Genomic DNA, 22,484 nt, shown 5'->3' with positions numbered 1-22,484 from the left:
AAATAGCAGAGTGACATTCTTTCAAATATCTCCTTTTGAGTACTGTGAAAGATAAAGCCATACCGGTTTAAGACAACATGATATTTAAAAAGTTTGGGGTCAATAAGATTTTTTTTGTCAAGAAACAATTATTTTATTCAGCTAGAATGCATTATATTGGACAAAAGTGACATTTATAAAGTTACAAAATGCTTCTATTTCAAAATAAATTTCTATTTCATTCATTTATGAAAGAATGCTGAAAAAAATTGTTTCCACAAAAATATTAAGCACCACAACTGTTTTCAACATTGATAATAATAAGATATGTTATTATAAATCAGCATATTATAATGATTTCTGGAGGATCATGTGACACTGAAGACTGTAGCAATGAATAAATTACATTTTAACATATATTATAATAGAAAACAGTTCTCTTAAATTGTAATAAGATTGCATAATATTACTGTTTTTACTGTATTTTTGATACAGCCTTGGTGAGCAGAATAGACTTCTTTAAAAACATTAAAAAGTGAACAAACTTTTGAACGGTAGTGAACAGTCCCTTCAAACCCAAGTCAAACCCAGTTGCATTTCTACACAACCATGTGTCCATCCATGTGTACTTTACATTTTTTACATCTGACATGTAACATAATAAATATGATATTAATTGTAGTGGTGTTCATGTGTTCCACAGGATCGGGACTTCTGTGTGATCTCAGTGCCTAAACTGACTCCAGATTTCCCACTGCTGCAGTCCTTCGCCAGAGTCGCCCCTCGTGACGCCAGCATCTTCCCGCAGGAACTCTACCTGTGTCACTGGTGGGCTCTGCTCAGGTACACACACTCTCAATCGTCTAAAGAAATCTGGAAAGGAAGCATCCATTGTTCCTTTTCTTGGAAATGAATTGTAAATTGAAGCATGGTTGAAACCATTGTAAGGCCTGCTAATTTGATCCAATGCCGGCATTCAAATTAGCGGTGAAGGTCTCAACGCGCGTTCCGTCTCTTCCAATGGCAGAGGGATTTATAATTAAATGCAATACTTTTTGTCTTAAATGTATTAACTCGTTTCATCTGACTCCATAGAATGAAAGTGTTTTAATGATATCTGTGCATCATTAAGTAGACGTTAATGTTTGACTATTCGTTTTAACTCCAATGAAAATAAAGTCAAAGTCTGTTAGAATAATCAAATATAACAATTTATTATGTCAGGTAAATGTATTATAATAATTCCATAATCAATTGAAAGATAATCAATGCAAATCATCAAATGTTCTAGAACAAAGAGGAAAATCTTTTACCCGACATGAAATACATGAATGCTGAGTCTCGGCGACTCAGCATTCACGGGCTATCTGAGATACAGAAAGAGCCACGATCCCTTGCTGCCTTCCATTAAATAGCCAGACCTCATTTCATATGTAAACCTGTATTCACAGTGGAAATGTACTGTGTTCATCCCCCCAGACTTACTGGGGGCAGAAGTAAATTTACATGGTAACATTTGCTAACAGTGGAAATTAGCATTGAGTTCACACCTTGGGAGTAGGAGACCACATTCATTGGTGTGCCGGATATCCCTAAACTCTTAAAAAACCTTATTACCTTTTGTTTTATACTTTGGGAATGAGACATTTGTACCACTCATTCCTGAGACATTTCAAATGATACCAAACATAATGCTCAATGATAATCATTCACATCAAACCATATATATATTCTCATGTGAGTTTCAGCTGTTACTGGGTGAAATGTAAATCAGGTGAGACTGCGTGAGGGGGAGGTCGAATGCTATTTCAGCAAGTTCCTTTGTTTCAATAGACCATGTGGTCAAGACAGTGTCTCCAACCAGTTCTTACAAGGCCAAATGTTCATTTCCAGCTTCAACCAGTTTCCCAGTCTTACAGTTCCCTCCTTGACCCCGTGGGTCAAATTCGAATGAAAACTTACGGGGTCACGCGGTAAGACGTTTGTTGTAATCCTTGAGATGTAACTCAAAATTGTCTTTGCAATGTCAGCATCTGTAGAAGCTCAGAGGGCTGTGTTCACCTGCAGAACACCTGTTCTCACCAGGTGTATGTAGCATGAGTCCAGCAGGTGGATGAGGCGTTCAGGCTTTCTGCCAGTGATCCTGTGATGTGAGCAAAGTTCATAGAGTCAATCTGGACCTTTTGACTTGTTCAGTTGATGTGTCATTCCTTCATGGAGAAACTTCCGCTTCCCTGGCACCTTCCCCATAACGATAATCTGTCCCTTCTTGACCAATCCTGTCACCTCCCAACGGTGCGGCTGTCTGGACAGACCTCAGTGGATGAAGGTGTTCTCCTTGGCTTCACACTGCCTTGTGTGAGACACCTGAAAAGCATCTTAAATGTCCGCTTCACGATTGAACACATATGAACCTGAACTCGCGAAGAAATCCTTAGAAACGCATAATGCAACAAAACAAAATCATGTCATGTTCAATGTCAAATACCATGTTCTTGTCAGCAGGTGTGAATGGTACATTTGTCTCATATTAAAGGCACACTGTGGAACTTTTCAACCTTTATAATATATTACCAAAACCCATTGAGATGGTACATCGACTTACAATAGGTTGAATGACACGTCTGCCGTAGCCTGAAGGTGTCTGTATCGCTTTTCCTAGCACTATGTAACTTCGGGTTTCGGGTAGGAACCCGAGCACAAAAAGAACTACAAAATTCGACCGCTTTACGGCATACGTCACTTCCCCCACCACCCACAACTTCCTCAGATTCTGACGTGAGTGCTCAACTCGCGTTTGATTGCCGTTGCCGTCTGTATATTTTATGTTTTCGTCATGGCCGAACCAACAGCTACAAGGAAGAAGGCAATGGTTTTGTCAGAGGACACTAAAAGAAAAAGGCATAGTGACAAATGAAAAGCCAGGACGAGGATCACCATTGGTCCAGCGTTCGCTCGCTGGCGTGAGCTACAGGAGGAGGAGGGGTGCCCGACCGATGCTGACGCTTGCCTGCACGCAAATGCCGTTTCCAAGGTGACCCAGATAAATCATATAAGTAGTGTAGTATTTTCTGGTATTCCGGCCACAGCCGATGGTGTTATGAGTGTAATAAAATGCCCACAGCCCATTGTTCATTTCTACACACAAACACAGCCCGCCACAGTGCAGGGCTCGCACACATAAAGTCGACTCATGTCAAATGTACATTAAATGTAACGTTAGTGAACGTGCCCACGACTCAGTGCCCACAAACACTACACACAACATGTCCCACGGTTTCTGTAAAACGAACCCAACACACATAAGTTACAGTCAGCTCAGGCCGACGGTGTTTTTAGTGCAGTAAATGTGCCCGCCGTCCCGCGCCCACATTCACTCACAGACATGTCAGCACTAAGCCCCACGGGGCTCGCCCCGCTCGCTCTCTCTCAGCAGACTGCTATAAGGGAATCGAGCGCGGCAAGGCTGCCCACCTCAAACACTGCAAGCACACACAATCTAAAGACACGGGAGGCTGACCCACTGTCTATGGGCTGACCGGTTGACTTTTGCGACAGTGCTGCGGAGCTTGTGGCCTCTAGGGACGCTAGACGTGAAAGTTACAGGTCGAGCGCCACTAGTGGCCAAAAGTTCCGCGGTGTGCCTTTAAATATCCAATTCTTAAATATATATATATTTTTGGTCTGAATTATACAAAGGAAATGCAGCAAGAGGTCAGTGTAATCAAAACAATCAAATAAATTCTTTGCATCAAGAAGTCATGTAATCACAATAATAATATTCAAAATTGAAAAAAATATGAAGAATCAGTGTTTGTTCAGGAATCTTCCAATGCAAGCCACTTATGCAAATCTAAGAAGTGACTTGGAACATGAATGGAGATTGTTCATCCCTTGTAACAGGTGTGAGATTGTGTGTTTGTGTGAGGGTGTGTGTGTGTGTGTGTGCATCTGTGTGTGAGTGTGATAGTTTGTGTGAGAGAAAGAGAGAGAGAGAGTGTGTGTGTGTGTGTGTGTGTGTGTGTGTGTGTGTGTGTGTGTGTGTGTGTGTGTGTGTGTGTGTGTGTGTGTGTGTGTGTGTGTGTGTGTGTGTGTGTGTGTGTGTGTGTGTGTGTGTGTGTGTGTGTGTGTGTGTGTGTTGTTGGCTAAGTCACAGTCAATGACAGGGTTGAATTGTAAATTCTGTAATTGTTTGAAGAGCTCACACTTCAGATCTATTTGTTATGATGTTTCTGTTATTAGTGGTTGTTGAGAAATCAGGGGCCCTCTGACCTTCCAACCACCCTAATAACAATCAGAAAGTTTAAACATTCTTAAATTTAATAGCAGGTCTGCCTCTGCTTTAATTTTGTTTTTGCATCATTGATTTGTGACTGTAGCCATTCATTCCCATCCTATGTGTGTGAAGCTATCTGGATCTGTTAGTGTGAAGATGGACAATAGATCTTTAGTGAAGTGACACTTTTGGACTCTGTCATCTTTATCTTCTCATGATGTGTAGTGTTCAGTCTGAATAGACTTGATCTATTCCAGGTGATGATGCTGTGAGGGTGTAGTGATGGAGGAGTGTGTTCAGTGTTCATGTCTAGGAGATGGGTGGAATCGACTGGATAGCAATTGTGTTGCAAATTTTAGTTCCAGTTCTAAACTGGGAGGCCATGCTAATGTAGTGATGTGCTATTGTGAGATGTAAATGGCCTTTGAAGTGTCTTTTCACCCATCTCCCGAATCTCAGGTTATGTTCTAAAAATCGTGAGGTCCGGCCGTCCTGGCATCCGTCCCCTGAGGAATTGCAGAAGTAACCTGACAGAAACAAGTGCAGAGAGAACCACAGTTAATTCTGATGTTTTCAACAGTTTCAAATTCAGACATGTGGGATTTTTTTGCTTGCTCCATTATCATGTCCATTGCAATTTTAATTCCAGCTGTCACATGAAACCGAGTTTCATTGACCAGGTCTGAATTATTGCTGTTGTTTCAGTGCAGTGTGCGACACCTTAAAGCTGCTCTTGTAGTCGAGCCTTCACAGTCTGCTGTGTCACAGCATTAAGGTCCCAGTTCTGCTGGGAACATTCTCTGGCTTTACCTCAAGTTGCTTGGTTAGTGCAGGTCTCTAGTTACCTTTACAAGGCTGTGGTCTGTCTGATGTTTAGTTCATACCCTCCTTCTAAATTTGCTTCCTTGATCAGTTGGCTATTACCTGTGCCACACTTCTGGGAGTGTTTTTTAAAGGCAAAAAATTAAAACACACCTCCGCCCTTTTGGCACTGGATAGCAGGTCAACGAAATCGAACTGTAAGGATTAATGTCACACTTCTCCAATTAATGCCTGCTTGGCGATTACAACATAATGTATATTATAATTTGAGTTATAATACAATTACATTATATTTAAGAATATAAATTAAATTATATTATTTCTGGTCTTCTGAAGAGTCTCTGCTCGTTCACATGTGTTTACATTTGAATATGAAAAGGCTTTCTGGCTCAAGGCTCATAAGCTGTACATTCGCTGTTTCTCCTTTCTGTTTGCTAGGTTTCAAATACCTTTTCTTCTCATTTAGTCTTTTTAAATGTCCATTTTAACGTTTGATTATTCTTTTGAACTCTTAATTTAGTTTTATCCGATTAGATCAGGGAATCTATATCGCTCAGCGTTCCTTCTCCCAAGGCCGCACGGCACACTCCCGACAGTTCCAATAACCAATTCAGAGGTAATTTTTGGCTAAATATCTGGGATCTGCCGTAATTCACACGTACACAATCGAAGACATATTCATAGCCCCCTTGAATGCCACCTCAGGAACTTAATTCAATAATTTACTTTAGTAGCGTGCACTTATCTAAAGTAACATTAAATTAGAACAGAGGTATTTAGACGTACCCAAATCTAGATCAAACAGCATTAGCTGATTCTAGACGGAAACTACCCGTCTCCTCATTCAAGTACACTTAAAATGGTATCGGATATTAGCCGTCGCTAATCTGACGCGAAAGATGTGGAAATATACGAATCCAATAATCTATGGAAAAAACAGTCTTTCAGAGTCATTCAGAATTAATTCAAACGTAACCATTTACAAATTTGGTATGCGAAACAGCTCCCATAGAGTGGAGAGGTAAAGTCTACGTTCTCTAAAGCTTTGAATATGAAAAGGTTTTTTGTTTCAGGATTAATGAGATGCGCGTTCGTGGTTTCTGACTCTCAAATTCATTGTGAATCACATTATAACCACATTCCGCATAGAGACACACGCGTTTAATTCAGTTCACACAGGATACATAGCCTAGAATACAACATCAACAGCCTTTACCTAAGTGTTCCAAATACACAAACAGTAAAGCAATCCTGTGTTTAAAGAATAAACTTACACAATTAGCCTATGTGCACATATAGTTGCACAAAACAACTATAAAGTGTGTTCTATGAGTGCATTACAATGTTTAAAACACAACTCCAAATTTGAAAATACAAATTATTGCATTATTGCCTTTTAATCCCATCTGTGTTAAAGTGGAAGCTTTCAAATGCAATATAGAGTTTGTCAAGATTAGTTTAGGTTTAGTATAGAATATTATTCAATGTGGCTTTTGTGCCCACCGGTGGGCTGGTCACACAAAGAGTTAAGCGTTTTTTTTAATGCAGCATGGCTTTAGCATTTAGCTTAGTTTTTAAGTAGCATGGGCAATACTAGCATTTAGCCTAGCCTCGTTTTGGAGGCAGCATGGCTTTAGCATTTAGCATTAGCTTCGTTTTTTAAGTAGCATGGGCAATACTAGCATTTAGCTTAGCTTCGTTTTGGAAGCAGCATGGACAATAACATTTAGCTTAGCCTTGAGATCCGATTTTAGCCTGTAAATAATATCATCCTGTTTTTCCAAATTTAGCTTTTTATAAACAATGCATCGATCTGCCTTTTTATTTATAAAATCACGTGTTCTCCGATTTCTCCGTTTACAAACTTAGATTTTCCTTTCTGTTGTTTGCCGATTCTCTTCATGTGTTGCTAGTTCGTTTCAACAAAGCCAATACCACAATGGCGACAAACATGCGGCTGATTTGAAAACTTTTAGGCTGTTTTACAGCTCCTCATCAAGTAACGTTACACGAAAAACATTTGGAAGATGTTATTCCGATTTTAGGTTTCGTTTTTTGTTGCTTAGGCAAACGAGGATATCTTTAATCTATTAACAAGGGTTTTCATTCTTCATCTGCGCTGCCGCTTATCACGTCCTCACGTATTTCAGTTCTGGACTAAACAAAGGGCTTTCCTATAGCTACCCATAACAATGCAAACAACATTTTTCTCAACACTTCACAAGAGGAAGAAGAAAATGACTTACCACAGCGGCAGAAGAAAGTGAAGATGTTCAAACCTCATGCTGATTTTAAAATCCCCATACTTTGCTGGAAAAGACGTTGCTCGCGAATTCATCTGTTGCGATCACGTCTCGGGGGTCGCCAATTTGTAAGGCCTGCTAATTTGATCCAATGCCGGCATTCAAATTAGCGGTGAAGGTCTCAACGCGCGTTCCGTCTCTTCCAATGGCAGAGGGATTTATAATTAAATGCAATACTTTTTGTCTTAAATGTATTAACTCGTTTCATCTGACTCCATAGAATGAAAGTGTTTTAATGATATCTGTGCATCATTAAGTAGACGTTAATGTTTGACTATTCGTTTTAACTCCAATGAAAATAAAGTCAAAGTCTGTTAGAATAATCAAATATAACAATTTATTATGTCAGGTAAATGTATTATAATAATTCCATAATCAATTGAAAGATAATCAATGCAAATCATCAAATGTTCTAGAACAAAGAGGAAAATCTTTTACCCGACATGAAATACATGAATGCTGAGTCTCGGCGACTCAGCATTCACGGGCTATCTGAGATACAGAAAGAGCCACGATCCCTTGCTGCCTTCCATTAAATAGCCAGACCTCATTTCATATGTAAACCTGTATTCACAGTGGAAATGTACTGTGTTCATCCCCCCAGACTTACTGGGGGCAGAAGTAAATTTACATGGTAACATTTGCTAACAGTGGAAATTAGCATTGAGTTCACACCTTGGGAGTAGGAGACCACATTCATTGGTGTGCCGGATATCCCTAAACTCTTAAAAAACCTTATTACCTTTTGTTTTATACTTTGGGAATGAGACATTTGTACCACTCATTCCTGAGACATTTCAAATGATACCAAACATAATGCTCAATGATAATCATTCACATCAAACCATATATATATTCTCATGTGAGTTTCAGCTGTTACTGGGTGAAATGTAAATCAGGTGAGACTGCGTGAGGGGGAGGTCGAATGCTATTTCAGCAAGTTCCTTTGTTTCAATAGACCATGTGGTCAAGACAGTGTCTCCAACCAGTTCTTACAAGGCCAAATGTTCATTTCCAGCTTCAACCAGTTTCCCAGTCTTACACCATAATGTACTTAAAGAACAACACTGTGACCTTGTTGGTGAATAAAACCAGATTCAAAAGCTTGAATCTACTGAAGATAAATCTACTGAAGATAAATCAATTATTCTGTGTGTTCTAACATATTTGCCAGTCGTTTTTTAATCACGTGGCAACATTTCTACATTCATTAAGAAATTAATTCATTAATTTTAAAGAAATAATGCTAAATAAAGGTATGATTTTACAATAAAATCCGATTAGTTAATGAGCAATATATATATATATATATATATATATATATATATATTTAATCTTTATTAATCTTTTAATGTTAGTTAATAAAAATACAACTGTTTATGTTAGTTCATGTTTACACGGGTACATTAGATAATATTTACAGATACAACTTTTGATTTTGTTAATGTATTAGTAAATGTTAAAATTAACATACTGTAAGATGAATGAATGCTTCAGAATACTTTTTCATTGTTAGTTCATGTTAACTAATGTAAATGGAACCTTATTGTAAATTGCTACTAAAATAAGTATTCTACAAAATACTGACAGGCATGCTGTTTGGATTCATGTGTCAGAGTAATATTTTTCTGTCCATCAGGAAGTTGGAGGTGCGTGTGGCAGTGTCATCAGATATCCCAGCAATCCAGAGTTTGACTGAGAGTCTCAGCCAGCGGGAGTCCATCAGTGAAGATCTGGATCTGTTCCTGCAGGCCCGAAAAGACCAGGTCTGCCACCAACCACACACTAGACTGCCTCAGTCCGTCGACAGAGCTGTGTTTGTGATGTCTGAGCATTGTCTCTCATTCTCAGGATGGAACTGCTCTCCAGGCATTTGTGGCGCAGGTCGAGGGGCGAGTTATTGGTCTGATAATCATCAGAGATGAGGAGGTAAATATTTAATGACGTGTTTTGGTGTTTGCTGTTTCTTACCATCAATCGTTTGCCACGTGTTTCGTTCTCTCAGGACATTGAGTTCATCCGAGCCAACTTTGACGTCGAGAGGTTCATGTACTTTAGCCATCAGCAGCGAGAGGAACACGGTCGACTGTGTCACTTTCTCCTCAACCTTGTTTTCCAGCAACACACTAAATATATCTTAAAGGAGGTGCTGCGCTTGGCACACAAGTCCTGCCTCTATTACCTCCTCCATCCACCCCATTACAGCTATAAGGTGGGCAAAAGATTTCTCTCCTGTAAAAAAAATACCACAGTAATCTCACATGCGTGTCCTCTAGAGCAGAAGTTTCCCAAATGGGAGTTTGCGTGTTGATGAAAAGCAACTAAATAAACCTTGAGGGTTTGAATGTTATAGTATATTAATGTTGTAACTTGTAGTGTCATATAAAATTGTTTTTATAATTATTATCAAATATAGATTTTTTTTGCTTTTGCTCTGGACAATTGTAATTTGCAACAATAATAAATTGATGTCTAATAATAATAATAAACCTTATATAAAAACAGTGCTATATATAAATTATTTTAAAATAAAATAAAATAAAACACTTATTGAAAAAAGCTTAAATATTTTATCTGTTTACTTGCATGTCATGTGACCATTAACCAAAATCAGAGAACCACAAGCCTTATTTTATTACTGAAATAATAACTTAAAATCTCAGAGTTTACTTCAAGTAAATATTTCATGTCTAAGGGGTTCGTCTGACAAAAAAAAAACATTTGGGACCCTTGCTCTAGAGTTTGAGAAGTTTGCAATCAAAAGTCTTTATTTTTGGTTCAAAGTTTAAACCAGCAACATTTTCATACCACGTTATCTGCTCATAAACATTCTTAATTTGTCCTTCTTTGCACTCAGAATGTCAGTTATCACTCTCTGACAACAGTGCTGAATTACATGGTGCCGGTGAGCCCGAGACGACAGATAATCTACCCGCTGGAAGAGCTGGGTATCAACGCGCCGTCCCAGCAGATCACCAAACAACAGGTCAGACCGAAACCAGATTCCTGAAATATGAACATAATTGTGCATTTAAAGCAATTTGACAATTAAATACTGAAACAATGTAAACAATGGTAGCATCTAGTTCAAACTATTCCATGCAACTCACCACCATAATGCTTGGCTGTTGTATTTGTATCTATATATGTAGCACAAACAGTGGCAGATTTAATAGACATGTTGGTCATCAAATTTTTGTCTTTAAGACTGGTCATAACTTTTTTAAGTCAGTTACATAAAACATAGATTCGTCTAATTTTGTATCCGAAAAGTAAGACTGACTGGTCAAAAGTAAGACTGACTGGTCAGATTAGTTCTTAAAAAGGTCCTATTATGCCCCTTTACAACGTCTTGATTTTGTTTTTGGGGTCTACTAGGTTTTCATGCTTGAATGTTCAAAAAACACATTATTTGTCCCATATTCTCCATTGTTGCAGCTCCTCTCTTCCCAGTCTGTCAGTAACGCTCTGTTTAGTTTCTGTCTCTATGCCCCTCCTTCTGAAAAGCACACTGTGCTCTGATTGGTCGGTTGGACCACTGTGTTGTGATTGGTCAAGCGCTTCAAGCGCATTTGGTAATGTCACCAGGCCCCGCCCCTTTATTCTGCATGAATTATTTAAATGAGGAATATTGTGACTTGTTGGTTCCCGGGAAAAAGCTGAAGACTACAATGGAGGCGTTTCAGGGTTTTCAGAAACAGTGACACTGATATAGAGAATAACTCCCGCTGACTTTGTGCTTTGGAACTTTTTCATTCTCAAACATCAACATTACACACAAAAGAAAGATAGACGGAAAAAAGCATAATAGGCCCTCTTTAAGACACAGTCTTAACATAGTGGCTGTGTTTATGCAATTGCCCCCAGTTTTGGACTATAGTTACATGCTGAACTGTACTACTTAGGGCTAGGGGTTTGTTTAAATCACTAACCCTCAATATTTCAAATAATAATAACAATGCACATTGAGTAGGAAATGATGTGCCACAAGAGGGTGCTGTGCAGTAAATGAATGTGCCATGATCTCACTTGTAATTTGACACACTTTTAACTCTCCATCCCTAAACTGTCAAGGGACAGCATGACATCTTTGTTTCTCACACTTACGTTTATCAATAATTAACGTTGTAGCTGTCTGCATTATTCCACTCATTATGCGTTTTGTGTATCAGAATCGTTAGCCGCATGTGAAGCAGACCACAGGGCCGTTGTTGCCTGAGGTTATTGAACATCTAGTTGTAAAGAAACAGATGGATGGATGGTGGCAGATGGCGGTGAATGTTTACGCTGGTTTCTAACAGGTAAAGCAGCAGCGTTCTTATCCAGCCATCATCAGAACAACCAACATCTGCTGTAGACGTGCTTGTGAGTGTGTGTGTGTGTGTGTGTGTGTGTGTGTGTGTGTACTCCTGAGTGAGATTCCACACACCCCACGCCAGAGGGGGGATTTCACTTCACACAATGTTTCTTCATCAATACAATCTAAATGAGCTAAATTAATCATGAGGTGTTATAAAAGCACACTCAGCCCACATTATTTCATAGTTTTCTTCAATAAAACACCTCAGTTGAGCATGAATAGAATTTGAGGTGCTGTCTATCCCACTGGCGAAACGCAAACACAAGTCTAAAAAAAGCTTGTTGGTGGGTTGCAAACCCCAAGTAGACACCATTTTAAGGAATCATAGGTGCAACTTGTTTATGTAACGCTTTTCATCTGACGGCACTCAAATCACAGGGCGGACAAGAGGAACTGTGTTCCATGCGTTGTGTTTATTTATGTAACACAAGGAGAAAGACTTTTTCTCTGCTGACCCAGATCACACATATACACATGCATCCCCTCTCAGCATGAGATAGGCTTCTCTGATGGAGGGAGGGGACAGCTTTCACAGGTAAAAGAGGAACGACCCACTTATTACTTATTGAGAGGTCACAACAATTATTAACTGAACAAAAGGTATTTTCTTGTAGTCAGTCAAATGCTAAAGTCGCATCTTATTCATTCTTCACAAAGCCAATCGCGGCATGCACTGCTATGAAGTCAATCCAAGATGGTAAACATTAATGAAATGTTTATTATAAAAGCAATTTATTATTAAAAATTCAATTTATTTCTGGCTCCTGAAATATCAGCTTTGCCATCACAAATAAATTACATTTTAAAATATATTCAAATATAAAACAGTTATTTTAAATTGTTATTAGGCCTACTGTTTATATTTTTTTAATCAAATATATGCAGCCTTATTGAGCAAGAGACTTCTTTCAAAAACATTACAAATACGAAAATGATTTACATTTAATAACGATATTGTGTTATGATGTTTTATGTTTATAAGGTTGTATGTTTATTTTTGTGTACTTTTGCTTTACAAACAATTCAGCCACCACCTCAAGGCCAATGTAAAGTCTGGGTTCTGAAGCAAAATGGAGTAGACAACAAGATTTTGGAACTGAGCTGCTGTGTCATATGCAGTGTGTGTGTGTGTGTGTAGTGCATTAGCAAGAAAGAAACACAAGCTGTCACCCTTCAGTCCACTTTAGAAAGCTCCATTTGGTAGCGCAGCAACGCCGGTGTCCAGGCAGCCCTGCAGATAAGAGCGCAATGACTGCGTTAATCCTCCGTCTGGTTCAGATGAATTAATCAGAGTTAAAGCACCTGTTCGGTCTTCGTCAATAGAGTGTTGTGTTACGAAGGGCATTATGTCTGCATGTAGAAGTCCTGCATATCCACCAGTGTTTGATACGGACGCACCTGTGCTGGCTTTACCTGAGCAGAGAGGACAGGGTCAGCTCCTGTTTGACATCCTGTTACTGTCATATCATTATCAGGAGCAGATGAACACCATCTAAGAACATTTTTGTAGTTTTGAAGAAATGAACAGAATCACAAAAATACGGACCGTTTTCAAACACTTTCACAGTCTGCCATTGATTGCCACACATCTTCTGTGCCATCTTTACAGCTGCTGTATATGGGTTAAAGATGTACAAGAGAGAAAGACCAATCACAATTCAGTATGTAAACTATTACAATGATATCATATTTTACTTGTTTGAATATGATGAATCATCAAATATCGTCATTGAAATTTTGAATGCTGAGCATTCTATTGATATCAGTGGGTGATTTTCAAATGTTAGTCTTTAATCTCTTTTTTTTTTATTATAAAAAAGAAAAGACCAAAATAGATAGAACAAAAATAGATAGCAAAATCAATATATGTATTCAAAAGTTTAGGTTAGTGAGAGCTTTTTAAAAAAAAAATTAATACTTTAATTCAACAAAAATACATTTAATTAATCAAAAGTGACAGAGATTTCACGTTTCCACAAAAAAAAAAAAAATAAGCATCAAAACAGCATATTAGAATGATTTCTGAAGGATCATGTGACACTGAAGACTGGAGTAATGATGCTGAAAATTCAGCTTTGATCACAGAAATAAATTACACTACAGATACAATTACACAGAAAAAAGTTTAAATTGTAATAATATTTCACAATAAAACTGTTTTTTCTGTATTTTTTGATCAAATAAATGCATGCCTTGGTGAGCAGAAGAGACTTCTTTCAAAAACATTACAAAATCTGAACAACTCCAAATTTTTAAAAGTAGAGTACAGTATATATATATATATATATATATATATATATATATATATATATATATATATATATACACACACACACTCACCGGCCACTTTATTAGGTACACCTTGCTAGTACCCGGTTGGACCCTCTTTTGCCTTCAGAACTGCCTTAATTCTTCATGTCATTGATTCAACAAGGTCCTGGAAACATTCCTCAGAGATTTTGCTCCATATTGATAGCAACACAAAGTTGCAAATCTCATCAGTAGATGGTCTTCTGTGGTCATAAAGGATGGACATGGTCAGTAACAATACTCAGGTCGACTGTGGTGTTTAAACAATGCTCAATTGATACAATGGGCCCCAAATTGTGTCAAGAAACACCCATTACAGCATTACAGCACCAGCAGAACTGCTGATACAAGACAGGATGATCCATGCTTTCATGTTGTTTACGACTTCCACAGTCACCAGATCTCAATCCAATAGAATAGAGCACCTTTGGGATGTGCTGGAACAGGACATTTGTAACTGTGTGATGCGATCATGACAATATGGAGCAAAATCTCTAAAAAAAAAAATGTAGTAAAATTCTTTATGACTTTCAAAACTTCTCAGAGGGCACCAAAAAAATGACATCTGTGTGATTTTCGTGCACATGATTCCTGTTGTGCGTTTTCTGATTTTTGTCTTCGAGTGACCCAACATGTCCAGAATTGAAACCTCCTTGAGTCCCTGCCATTGATTACAGCAATTAATGAATGACTTTGAAGAGCCAATCATTGATGGCCGTGTAATCAGCTACGTTTCCTTAAATTACAATGACAATTTGGGCCTCTCCCTTCCCAGAGTCCACCGCGTCTCTATTCTTTCATGTTAAATCAGATAAGGTGTACCACAGAACAAATCCCTCAAATTATTCATGCTCAAGGGCCAATTAGAGAAGTAGAGAGAGAATGATTAGGAGAACACGGCAGCTGTTCGCTTTCAATTGATTCAGAGACGGCCAAACATGTCCCTCTCTGTAAATCTCCTCGAAGAATTGACCATTTCAATGCTTCATATTAGGTGCAGAGCCTATTGAAGTGGTCTGCACTGTTTTTTATAGAATGGGTTTCCATTCTTTCAATGGAACTCGGCACATTTCAATATTTTAGACGAGTTATAGTGTTCGCTAATGCAATGCTTTTTCCTGTTTGCTGGTATCTTTTTAGCTTAATAAGTGCTCAGTGAAACACACTGTCGCTCTCGCGCTGATTAAACTATTGTCATGCAGGGAGAACCTTCCAAATGGACTAGTCTGTGTGTAGGACATCAGCAGTGCTTTTAGGAACACTGCAATTACTGTTAGCTGCTAAGTAAGATTAGCTGTTAGCTGTTAACTCACTGGTTAAAGGACAAACATACACCTGAAATGCAACACACGACCATTTCGCTGCATTGACAAGCAAAGGCTTATGAGATTATCCAGGGTTCAACAAAAGAAGGCCCGGCTGAGCCGGTAGTTCAAATGACCACAAATATGATAAACCGCTGTTTTAGCTACATATCCTTATGCGTGTTAGGAAAACAAATGTGTAGGTTTCATTTTTAGTCTCTTCTGCTCACCAAGGCTGCATTTATGTGATTAAAAATACAGTAAAAGCAGCAATATCGTGAATGTGAAAAAATATTACAATATATCATTACTCCAGTCTTCAGGGTCACATGATCCTTCAGAAATCATTCTAATATATGATTTTCTGCTCAAGAAACCTTTCTGATTATTATCCATGTTGAAAACAGTTGTGCTGCTTCATATTTTTTGTGGAAAGTGGGATACCTATATTTTTCAGGATTCAAAAGAACAGCATCTATTTGAAATATTTTCAAACTTTACTGTCACGTTTGATAAATTTAATGCACCCTTGTTATGCATCCAATTGGCTTTGTGAAGAATGAATAAGAGCATTTGACTGACTACAAGAAAATACCTTTTGTTCAATTTAATAATTCCAATTAAATTATTAATTAACATCCCATTTGCTGTAATTAAATTGAATTGCCCTTTATATATATATATTAGTTATTGACCGCCCCACTCTCTAGGTGTCAATATCAGCATTAGCCACTGAAAAGCCCATTCTAATTAGCCACCGGTGAGCATTTATACAGGTTAGATGACACTAAAGATATTGTTTTCTCATTTGTTCCTAGCAGGCTCATTTTGCCCTGTACCACACGAACAGAAAACTCACCATGGAGCCGAAGGTCACCATCAATGCCAGAATCGTGGTAGTGGGAGCATCCGACACAGGTTTAGCTTTTCTTGAAGCACTGACATTCAGGTAAGCATGCCGTTCTTGAAACGCTACTTCAATCAAATGGTCGACACAGGTAAAGAAGCCCTAAATAGCATTTATGATTTCTTTTTGAAGAAACCGGTTGTTTTTTTTTCCCTGGGGGGTGGGGGAACATCGTCTCAAGTGTGGTTATAATTAGTGAGAGTGGCCCTCAGGGATTTGAGCGAAACAATGATTGCATGAAATCTGAGCTTATAGCTTTATATAATAACACTCAGCCCAACACACGCCAATTATTACCTGTATTCTGGATCCTTCTGCCTCTGGACAGAGATCTCTTTGTGTTCTAAAGAAAGACAATTCTTTGAATTTGAAAAACAGCCCTTTATAGTTTCTTCAAATGAAATATTGATTATCTTTATTAAAAGATTTTTAAGCAATGATTCCCAACCAAGTGTTGGTTGCAAGGGGAAAGACGGAAAAGAATTCGACTCAAATATCAGGTCCACATTCTGGTAAAAAAAAAAAAGAAAAAAAAAAGTTATTCTAGATTGAGAGAAAGCAGATATTTGACCAGTTATTTAAATGTCACTTTAGAAAAAACGTAAATTACCACATCTTTAGTTCATTTAGAAACAAATGTGCCAATAAGTCTTTCTTGAAAATGTGATGTAGCCTACACTTCTATTCAAAAGTTTGGGGTTGTTAAGATTTGTAAATGTTCTATTGAAAGATGTCTCTTCTGCTTTCCAAGGCTGCATTTATGTGATTTAAATACAGTAAAAACAGTAACATTGTGAAATAATATTACAATTTAAGAACTGTTTTCTATTTGAATATATTGTAATATGTAACTTATTCCTGTGATCAAAGCTGTATTTTCAGCATCATTACTCCAGTCTTCAGTGTCACATGATCCTTCAGAAATCATTCTAATATGATGATTTGCTGCTCAAGAAATAGAAAGTTCAAAAGTAGTTAATTTATTTAAAAATGTAAATATTTTGTATCATTATAAATGTCTTTACTGTCACTTTTGATCAATTTAATGCATCCTTGCAGAATAAAAGTATTCATTTATTTTTGAAAAAATCGTACTGGCCTCTAAACTTTTAAACATTAGCGTACACAAGACACACACGTTTAGTCTCTGAAGATTTTAACTTTTCAGAATGTCATTTTATCAAGAGGATATCAGGAGATGTCAGGAGTTTGGATGCAGCTTCTCGCAGAGCGCATGACCAAACAAAGCTGTGATTTAAGGCTGTTCTTGTTTCCTGAAAGCTGATAACTGCCTGGCAACCAGGGGTCGCTCTGCGGTTGTGTGTGTGTGTGTGTGTGTGTTAACTCCTGCTGCTTTGGCAGGCACTGCGGGCACGCAGCTGTCTAGAGCTGGCAGTGTGCGGAGGTCACGCGCTGGCCCTTTAATTAGCCCTGCCACTGTTCTCTAGGCTGCAATTGGTGTTTGCTGTCGCTAATGACTTGACTAATGAGGCAGTTAGTGTCCACTAAACTTATGGCCGGTCAGCCCCTGTAGAGGCCGCCTGACTAATGGAGAATGTGGAGGCCATGGCCGACAGCGCTTATCTGTCAAGCCAAAACCATTGGCCCCCCTCACGCTCGCTCACTTGTCCTTTATCACCCCTGAGGATGGGGTGAAACGCGGGACCATTGAGGACCGATAAAGATGCTTGGCCCCTGCTTGGCCCCTAAACTTAGCAGTCAGACACTGGCCACAATAGAGGCCTGTCAGCTGCTGATAAGGCCAGAACGCTGTGAGCTGGTGGTCAAGAACAGCCTGTGGAGAGAAAACACACACACAAGATTAACATTTCACATTGACACACATTCTGGATTTCTCTTTTCTAATATAAAAGATGGACAAATTCTGTTCTTCAAATAATTTTAGTATTTATTACTGAAAGAATATTAATATTAATAGTCAAAAAGTTATAGTAAACAATCAAATTTTCTCCATTTTTCACAAACAGTAGTGTGTACTGCATTTTTCAAGCTAAAAACAAACAAAAAAGACTTATTGTGTGAAAAATTGTATGATCAAACAAATGTTTCTTTAAATTATGTTTATCAATAACTACAACATATTGTCCCAGACTAGCTAACTTCTACTGAATATATCATTTAGGCTAAATGTGCAGCCCTATTTTCATTTTATTTGTATTAGTAATATTTTCATATATTTGTATAAATGTTTTAAATTTTTATTTTAAATTAAATTATTAACATTAAATTATTTAAAAAAAATAATTAACATTACTTTAAGGTTATTTTAGCAATATGCATTAATTTAATATCAATGTATTGTATTTTTATATATTATTAAGTGTATTTAGACATGTCCCAAATTAAATATTTTAATGTATACATTGTCTTAAACTTTATTTTAATGTTATTGTAGCAATAAACATTAATGAAGCATTAATTTAATTAATTGTTTATGGCTTAAATAAAAATCACAATGTATTCAGTGTATTTAGGCATGCCTCAAATTTTTTTAAAATATTTTAAACGTTATACATATTTAGATACATATTTTTAAATGTTAATCTTATTTTAGCAATAAACATTAATTAAACAATTTAATAATAATAAAACACAAATCAATTTATTCTTTATTATTTTATTATTTTTAGACATGTCCCAAATTGTATTAACTATTTTATTTTAACCCTATATAAACTATATATATATATATATATATATATATATATAAATGCATAATAGAATGAATCCCTTTGTTAAAAATAGATAAATTGACTTTGACTTTTAAACCCTATTTTGTACACTGCTCGAGGTGCTGTTATAAAATGTCCATTTCTCTGAAACATTTGCATATGAATGTTTGTGCAAAAAATCAAACATGCAGGAAGGAGTTAAGTGAACCCTCAGCTCAAATGAAAGACAGATATCTGAAGATGGCAGTAGCAGCTCTGTCTGTCTGCATGGCTTCGAGCGCTGCGGCTGTGTGTCCAGCCTTTCCCGTCTGATCAATCGTGACGGTCCGCAGGCCTCACACACTCCTCTTTCTACACACGCTAGCCTGATTTCCTCTCCCGCCACTGATAGAGATCATGTCTTTCTTGCACATACAAAACAGGTCATTTACATGACAAGAGACCTTTTTACACTCCTGAGGGGTCGGGAGGAGGGTGACGGGGGGAGACCTCTACACACAGGAAACAAAACAAGAGGGGGAAAATAGACAAAACAAAAGGAAAGGCTTTTACTGTGATGGTTGGAGAAGAAAGCGCTTTAATGCAGGCCAGCGCTGCGCTGGAAATTAAGGGATTTCAGCATCTGTCCGTCGAGTGTTTGCAGAATAACCTCACACACCCCGCATGCTTTTGTTCAGACGTCGTCACTGTCCTCTCTTCATTCAATGGTATTCATTTCTGGACAGAAAAAAAAAAAGAAAAAAAAATTGGACAAAAATAGCCTCATTATCCAAAATGGACAAGATCTGTTCTACACAGGGTCTGTTCTTCAAAAGAGGACAAATCAAATATAGCCCGACACGTTTTCTATACCTGAAATCCATTAAGAGTATGAACATCAGTGTTACTCATTTATATAATGTCAAAATGCAGAAAGTTGATAAAAAGGTGTTTGATTCTCACTTGTCTACAGTAACACATTTCTCTCTCCTGCTTGTATTTGACCAGTCCTCATCTTCGATTCAACAATCTCACTCTCATCTCCACTCACGGTCTTCCAGATCGCTGCTCTGATGATAACAGGAGATTTCTGGCTACAAGGTGAGCGATGCATTACAAACGAGAGGCATTTAGACTCCAAGCGGCTTATTTCCACTCCACGAGAGATGCGTTATTTCCATTCTATCATACAGATGTGAAGTGCTAAAGCATTAAAGCTGTTCTGCTCCCTCATTGAAGTCCAAACTTGAAACATTGACTTATATTGTAATATTGCAATCCAGAAAGTCAGTTAATTATAAACATTATTAATAATTTCTTAGGAGACCAGTTAAGATGGCAGAATTTCATAGCTCTAAAAAAAAAAAAAAAAAAAAAAAGTACCATAAAAGAAGTCAGTGTTTTTCAAGTCAGTGGAAAATTGCAAAAATGTATTTGTTGACTGATCAAAATGCAGAAAGTTTGAAAATGATGACTGCAATTTGCAGATTTATAGTTTTGGACTGCTTTCATGACACTTTTATACAGTGTAAAACATTTTTTAATTTATGCCTTAGGTATAAACTTAATTAATTTTGGAAAAAAAATTCAGAAAACAACACTTAAAGGGGTGATGAACTGAGAAATCAAATTTTCCTTGAGCTTTTAACATCTAAGAGGTCATCATATTATAAGAATATCCTGTAAGTTTCAGAACTGAAAACATCCTTGTTAGTCCAATAAAAGCTTTTATTGACACCAGGCTCAGCAAACGACTCGTTTTTCAAAGTGGGGAACTATGACGACAAAGAGGATAAAACACCACCCCCGCAGAAGAAGATCAACGTCTACTTCAACACGGACGGTTTAGCCCCGCCCACCGATTCGCGCATTACACGAAACTCATTATAATATGCAAAACTGTTATCCACTCACAGCAGTGGGCGTTTACTTCCAAGTCTTCAATGCGAGACGCCCATAAAAACCGAGCGTTTTTGAGCTTGACTCGAAACTAGGGTAGAAAATAGCCTATTACTTATTCAGTTTGATGTTTTTGAATGTAAAAACCAAGCGAACGTCATAAGTTGACCTCAGACGACAATATAACACAATTTAAAAAGCCAGTTCATGACACCTTTAAGACTAAGGCCCCGTCCACACTACTGCGTTTTCGTTTAAAAACGGAGACCTTTTGCTACGTTTGCACCTCCCGTCCACACTAAAACGGCAAAAACGGAGACCCAAAACGGAGGAGTTTAGAAACACTGCCGATCCGTTTTTCGTTTTGAATCTCTGGAGGGCGTTTTAGTGTAGACGTGTCAAAACGGAGGACTTTAGAAACGATGACGTAGTAGAGGCTCACGCTCGGCTCTATGATTGGGTGTCATCAGTCATGGCGTTTATCTTTGCTAGCAGCTGTTGTACAAGTAAATTCTCCATTTTACAACGCTATAACTGCCTACATGCGCCGGAGTCAAGCTATTATTCGAGCGATCTGTGACAATTCCCGTGTGCAGCGGCGGCGTTGACCGTACATGGAACGTCGGTTTGGGGTTAACCCCAAGGGGGTAATCCATCGACCGGAAGTTGAAGCCGGCCGGGTGCCGCCATGTTGTAGCAGAACTTCACTTGCGTTAGCATTTCCATTGACTCCCATTCATTTTGGCGTCACTTTGACAGCGAATAACTTTACATCTGAGGCGTTTAAAGACTCCATTTGTCCATTATTTATTTCTAAAGAAACACGACAATGTATAAAGGGCTCCATTTCCTTCTATGTTACATTATGGCCCCGTAGAAACAGATTTAGTAAAAATAGGCTAACGATTGCGTCATAACCACTCGACTCTCTGTCGCGCTGTACAGAAATTACCGTACAGACAGGAGGAGAAGCTCGCAGGCAATCGGGGGGACGTCCCGTCAAGGGAGAAGCCCATAGATAATGAGTCCATAAAAGCAACGGAATACTTACTCCTGCTCACTCACGCCAAAGAACTCTTTGCTCAAGTTCCCCGTCTCTGCAAGATTAACGTTGGCAATTTTCACGCACAGCTACTAGAAGATTAACGTCTGTCAGACAGGTTGCTCACGTCATCAAGCTTAGTTTGAGTCGGTTTGAGTCGGTTTGAGTCTGCGCGTCAGGAACGGAAGTGCTCAGAAATCGCTAAAAATGGGCTTCAACTGTCTCAACTGAGTTCCAATGAGATGGCTCTGTCCATTTCTTATACTGTCTATGGTTAACCCAGAGCATGGTGGGATAATTTTATCAATGAAGTTCTGTTTACACCGGCACGCGCATGCCCAGTGTTGGTGAATTGTCACGTGATCCGCGTTTTCAGTCGTTTTAATGTGGACGGAGATCAATTCTAATACGCAGCTAAAACGCTGGTGTGGACGGAGATCGTATTCGTTTTAATTATCCGTTTCTAAACTAAAACGCTGTAGTGTGGATGGGACTACTTAAAGCTACACTGTGTGATTTTTACCCCCATCTAGCGGTGAAAAGGTATATGACCATCCAGTGAATATTAGTTTCTGTTCCTCTCAATTCCGATTTCGTTTTAACTCCTACG

General features: G+C 38.2%; 1 protein-coding gene and 1 long non-coding RNA gene across 2 annotated transcripts in view; one reads left to right on the top strand and one right to left on the bottom strand.

Moving 5' to 3' along the window:
• The window catches only part of cfap61 (cilia and flagella associated protein 61), a 37,363-nt gene that overhangs the window by 5,149 nt on the left and 9,730 nt on the right, over positions 1 to 22,484 (top strand). Inside the window, exons 11-17 of the mRNA XM_056243376.1 lie at positions 683 to 822; positions 9,020 to 9,146; positions 9,232 to 9,309; positions 9,386 to 9,592; positions 10,238 to 10,366; positions 16,176 to 16,303; positions 19,942 to 20,034. Of these exons, the coding sequence (XP_056099351.1) occupies positions 683 to 822; positions 9,020 to 9,146; positions 9,232 to 9,309; positions 9,386 to 9,592; positions 10,238 to 10,366; positions 16,176 to 16,303; positions 19,942 to 20,034 (902 nt within the window). The remainder of the gene's footprint in view (positions 1 to 682; positions 823 to 9,019; positions 9,147 to 9,231; positions 9,310 to 9,385; positions 9,593 to 10,237; positions 10,367 to 16,175; positions 16,304 to 19,941; positions 20,035 to 22,484) is intronic.
• LOC130077941 (uncharacterized) lies at positions 9,473 to 13,357 on the bottom strand. The gene is made up of 3 exons (XR_008805855.1): positions 13,287 to 13,357; positions 12,911 to 13,153; positions 9,473 to 9,612 (listed from the first exon to the last, which is right to left on the bottom strand). It is a non-coding gene; the product is annotated as an uncharacterized LOC130077941 (long non-coding RNA).

The sequence above is a fragment of the Rhinichthys klamathensis genome, unplaced genomic scaffold (genome assembly GCF_029890125.1).
Source record: "Rhinichthys klamathensis goyatoka isolate OS25496 unplaced genomic scaffold, OSU_Roscu_1.1 h1tg000787l_1, whole genome shotgun sequence".
Lineage (NCBI taxonomy): Eukaryota > Metazoa > Chordata > Actinopteri > Cypriniformes > Leuciscidae > Rhinichthys > Rhinichthys klamathensis.
The sequence above is the reverse complement of the archived record's forward strand: the minus strand, read 5'-3'. Positions and strand labels throughout refer to the sequence as shown.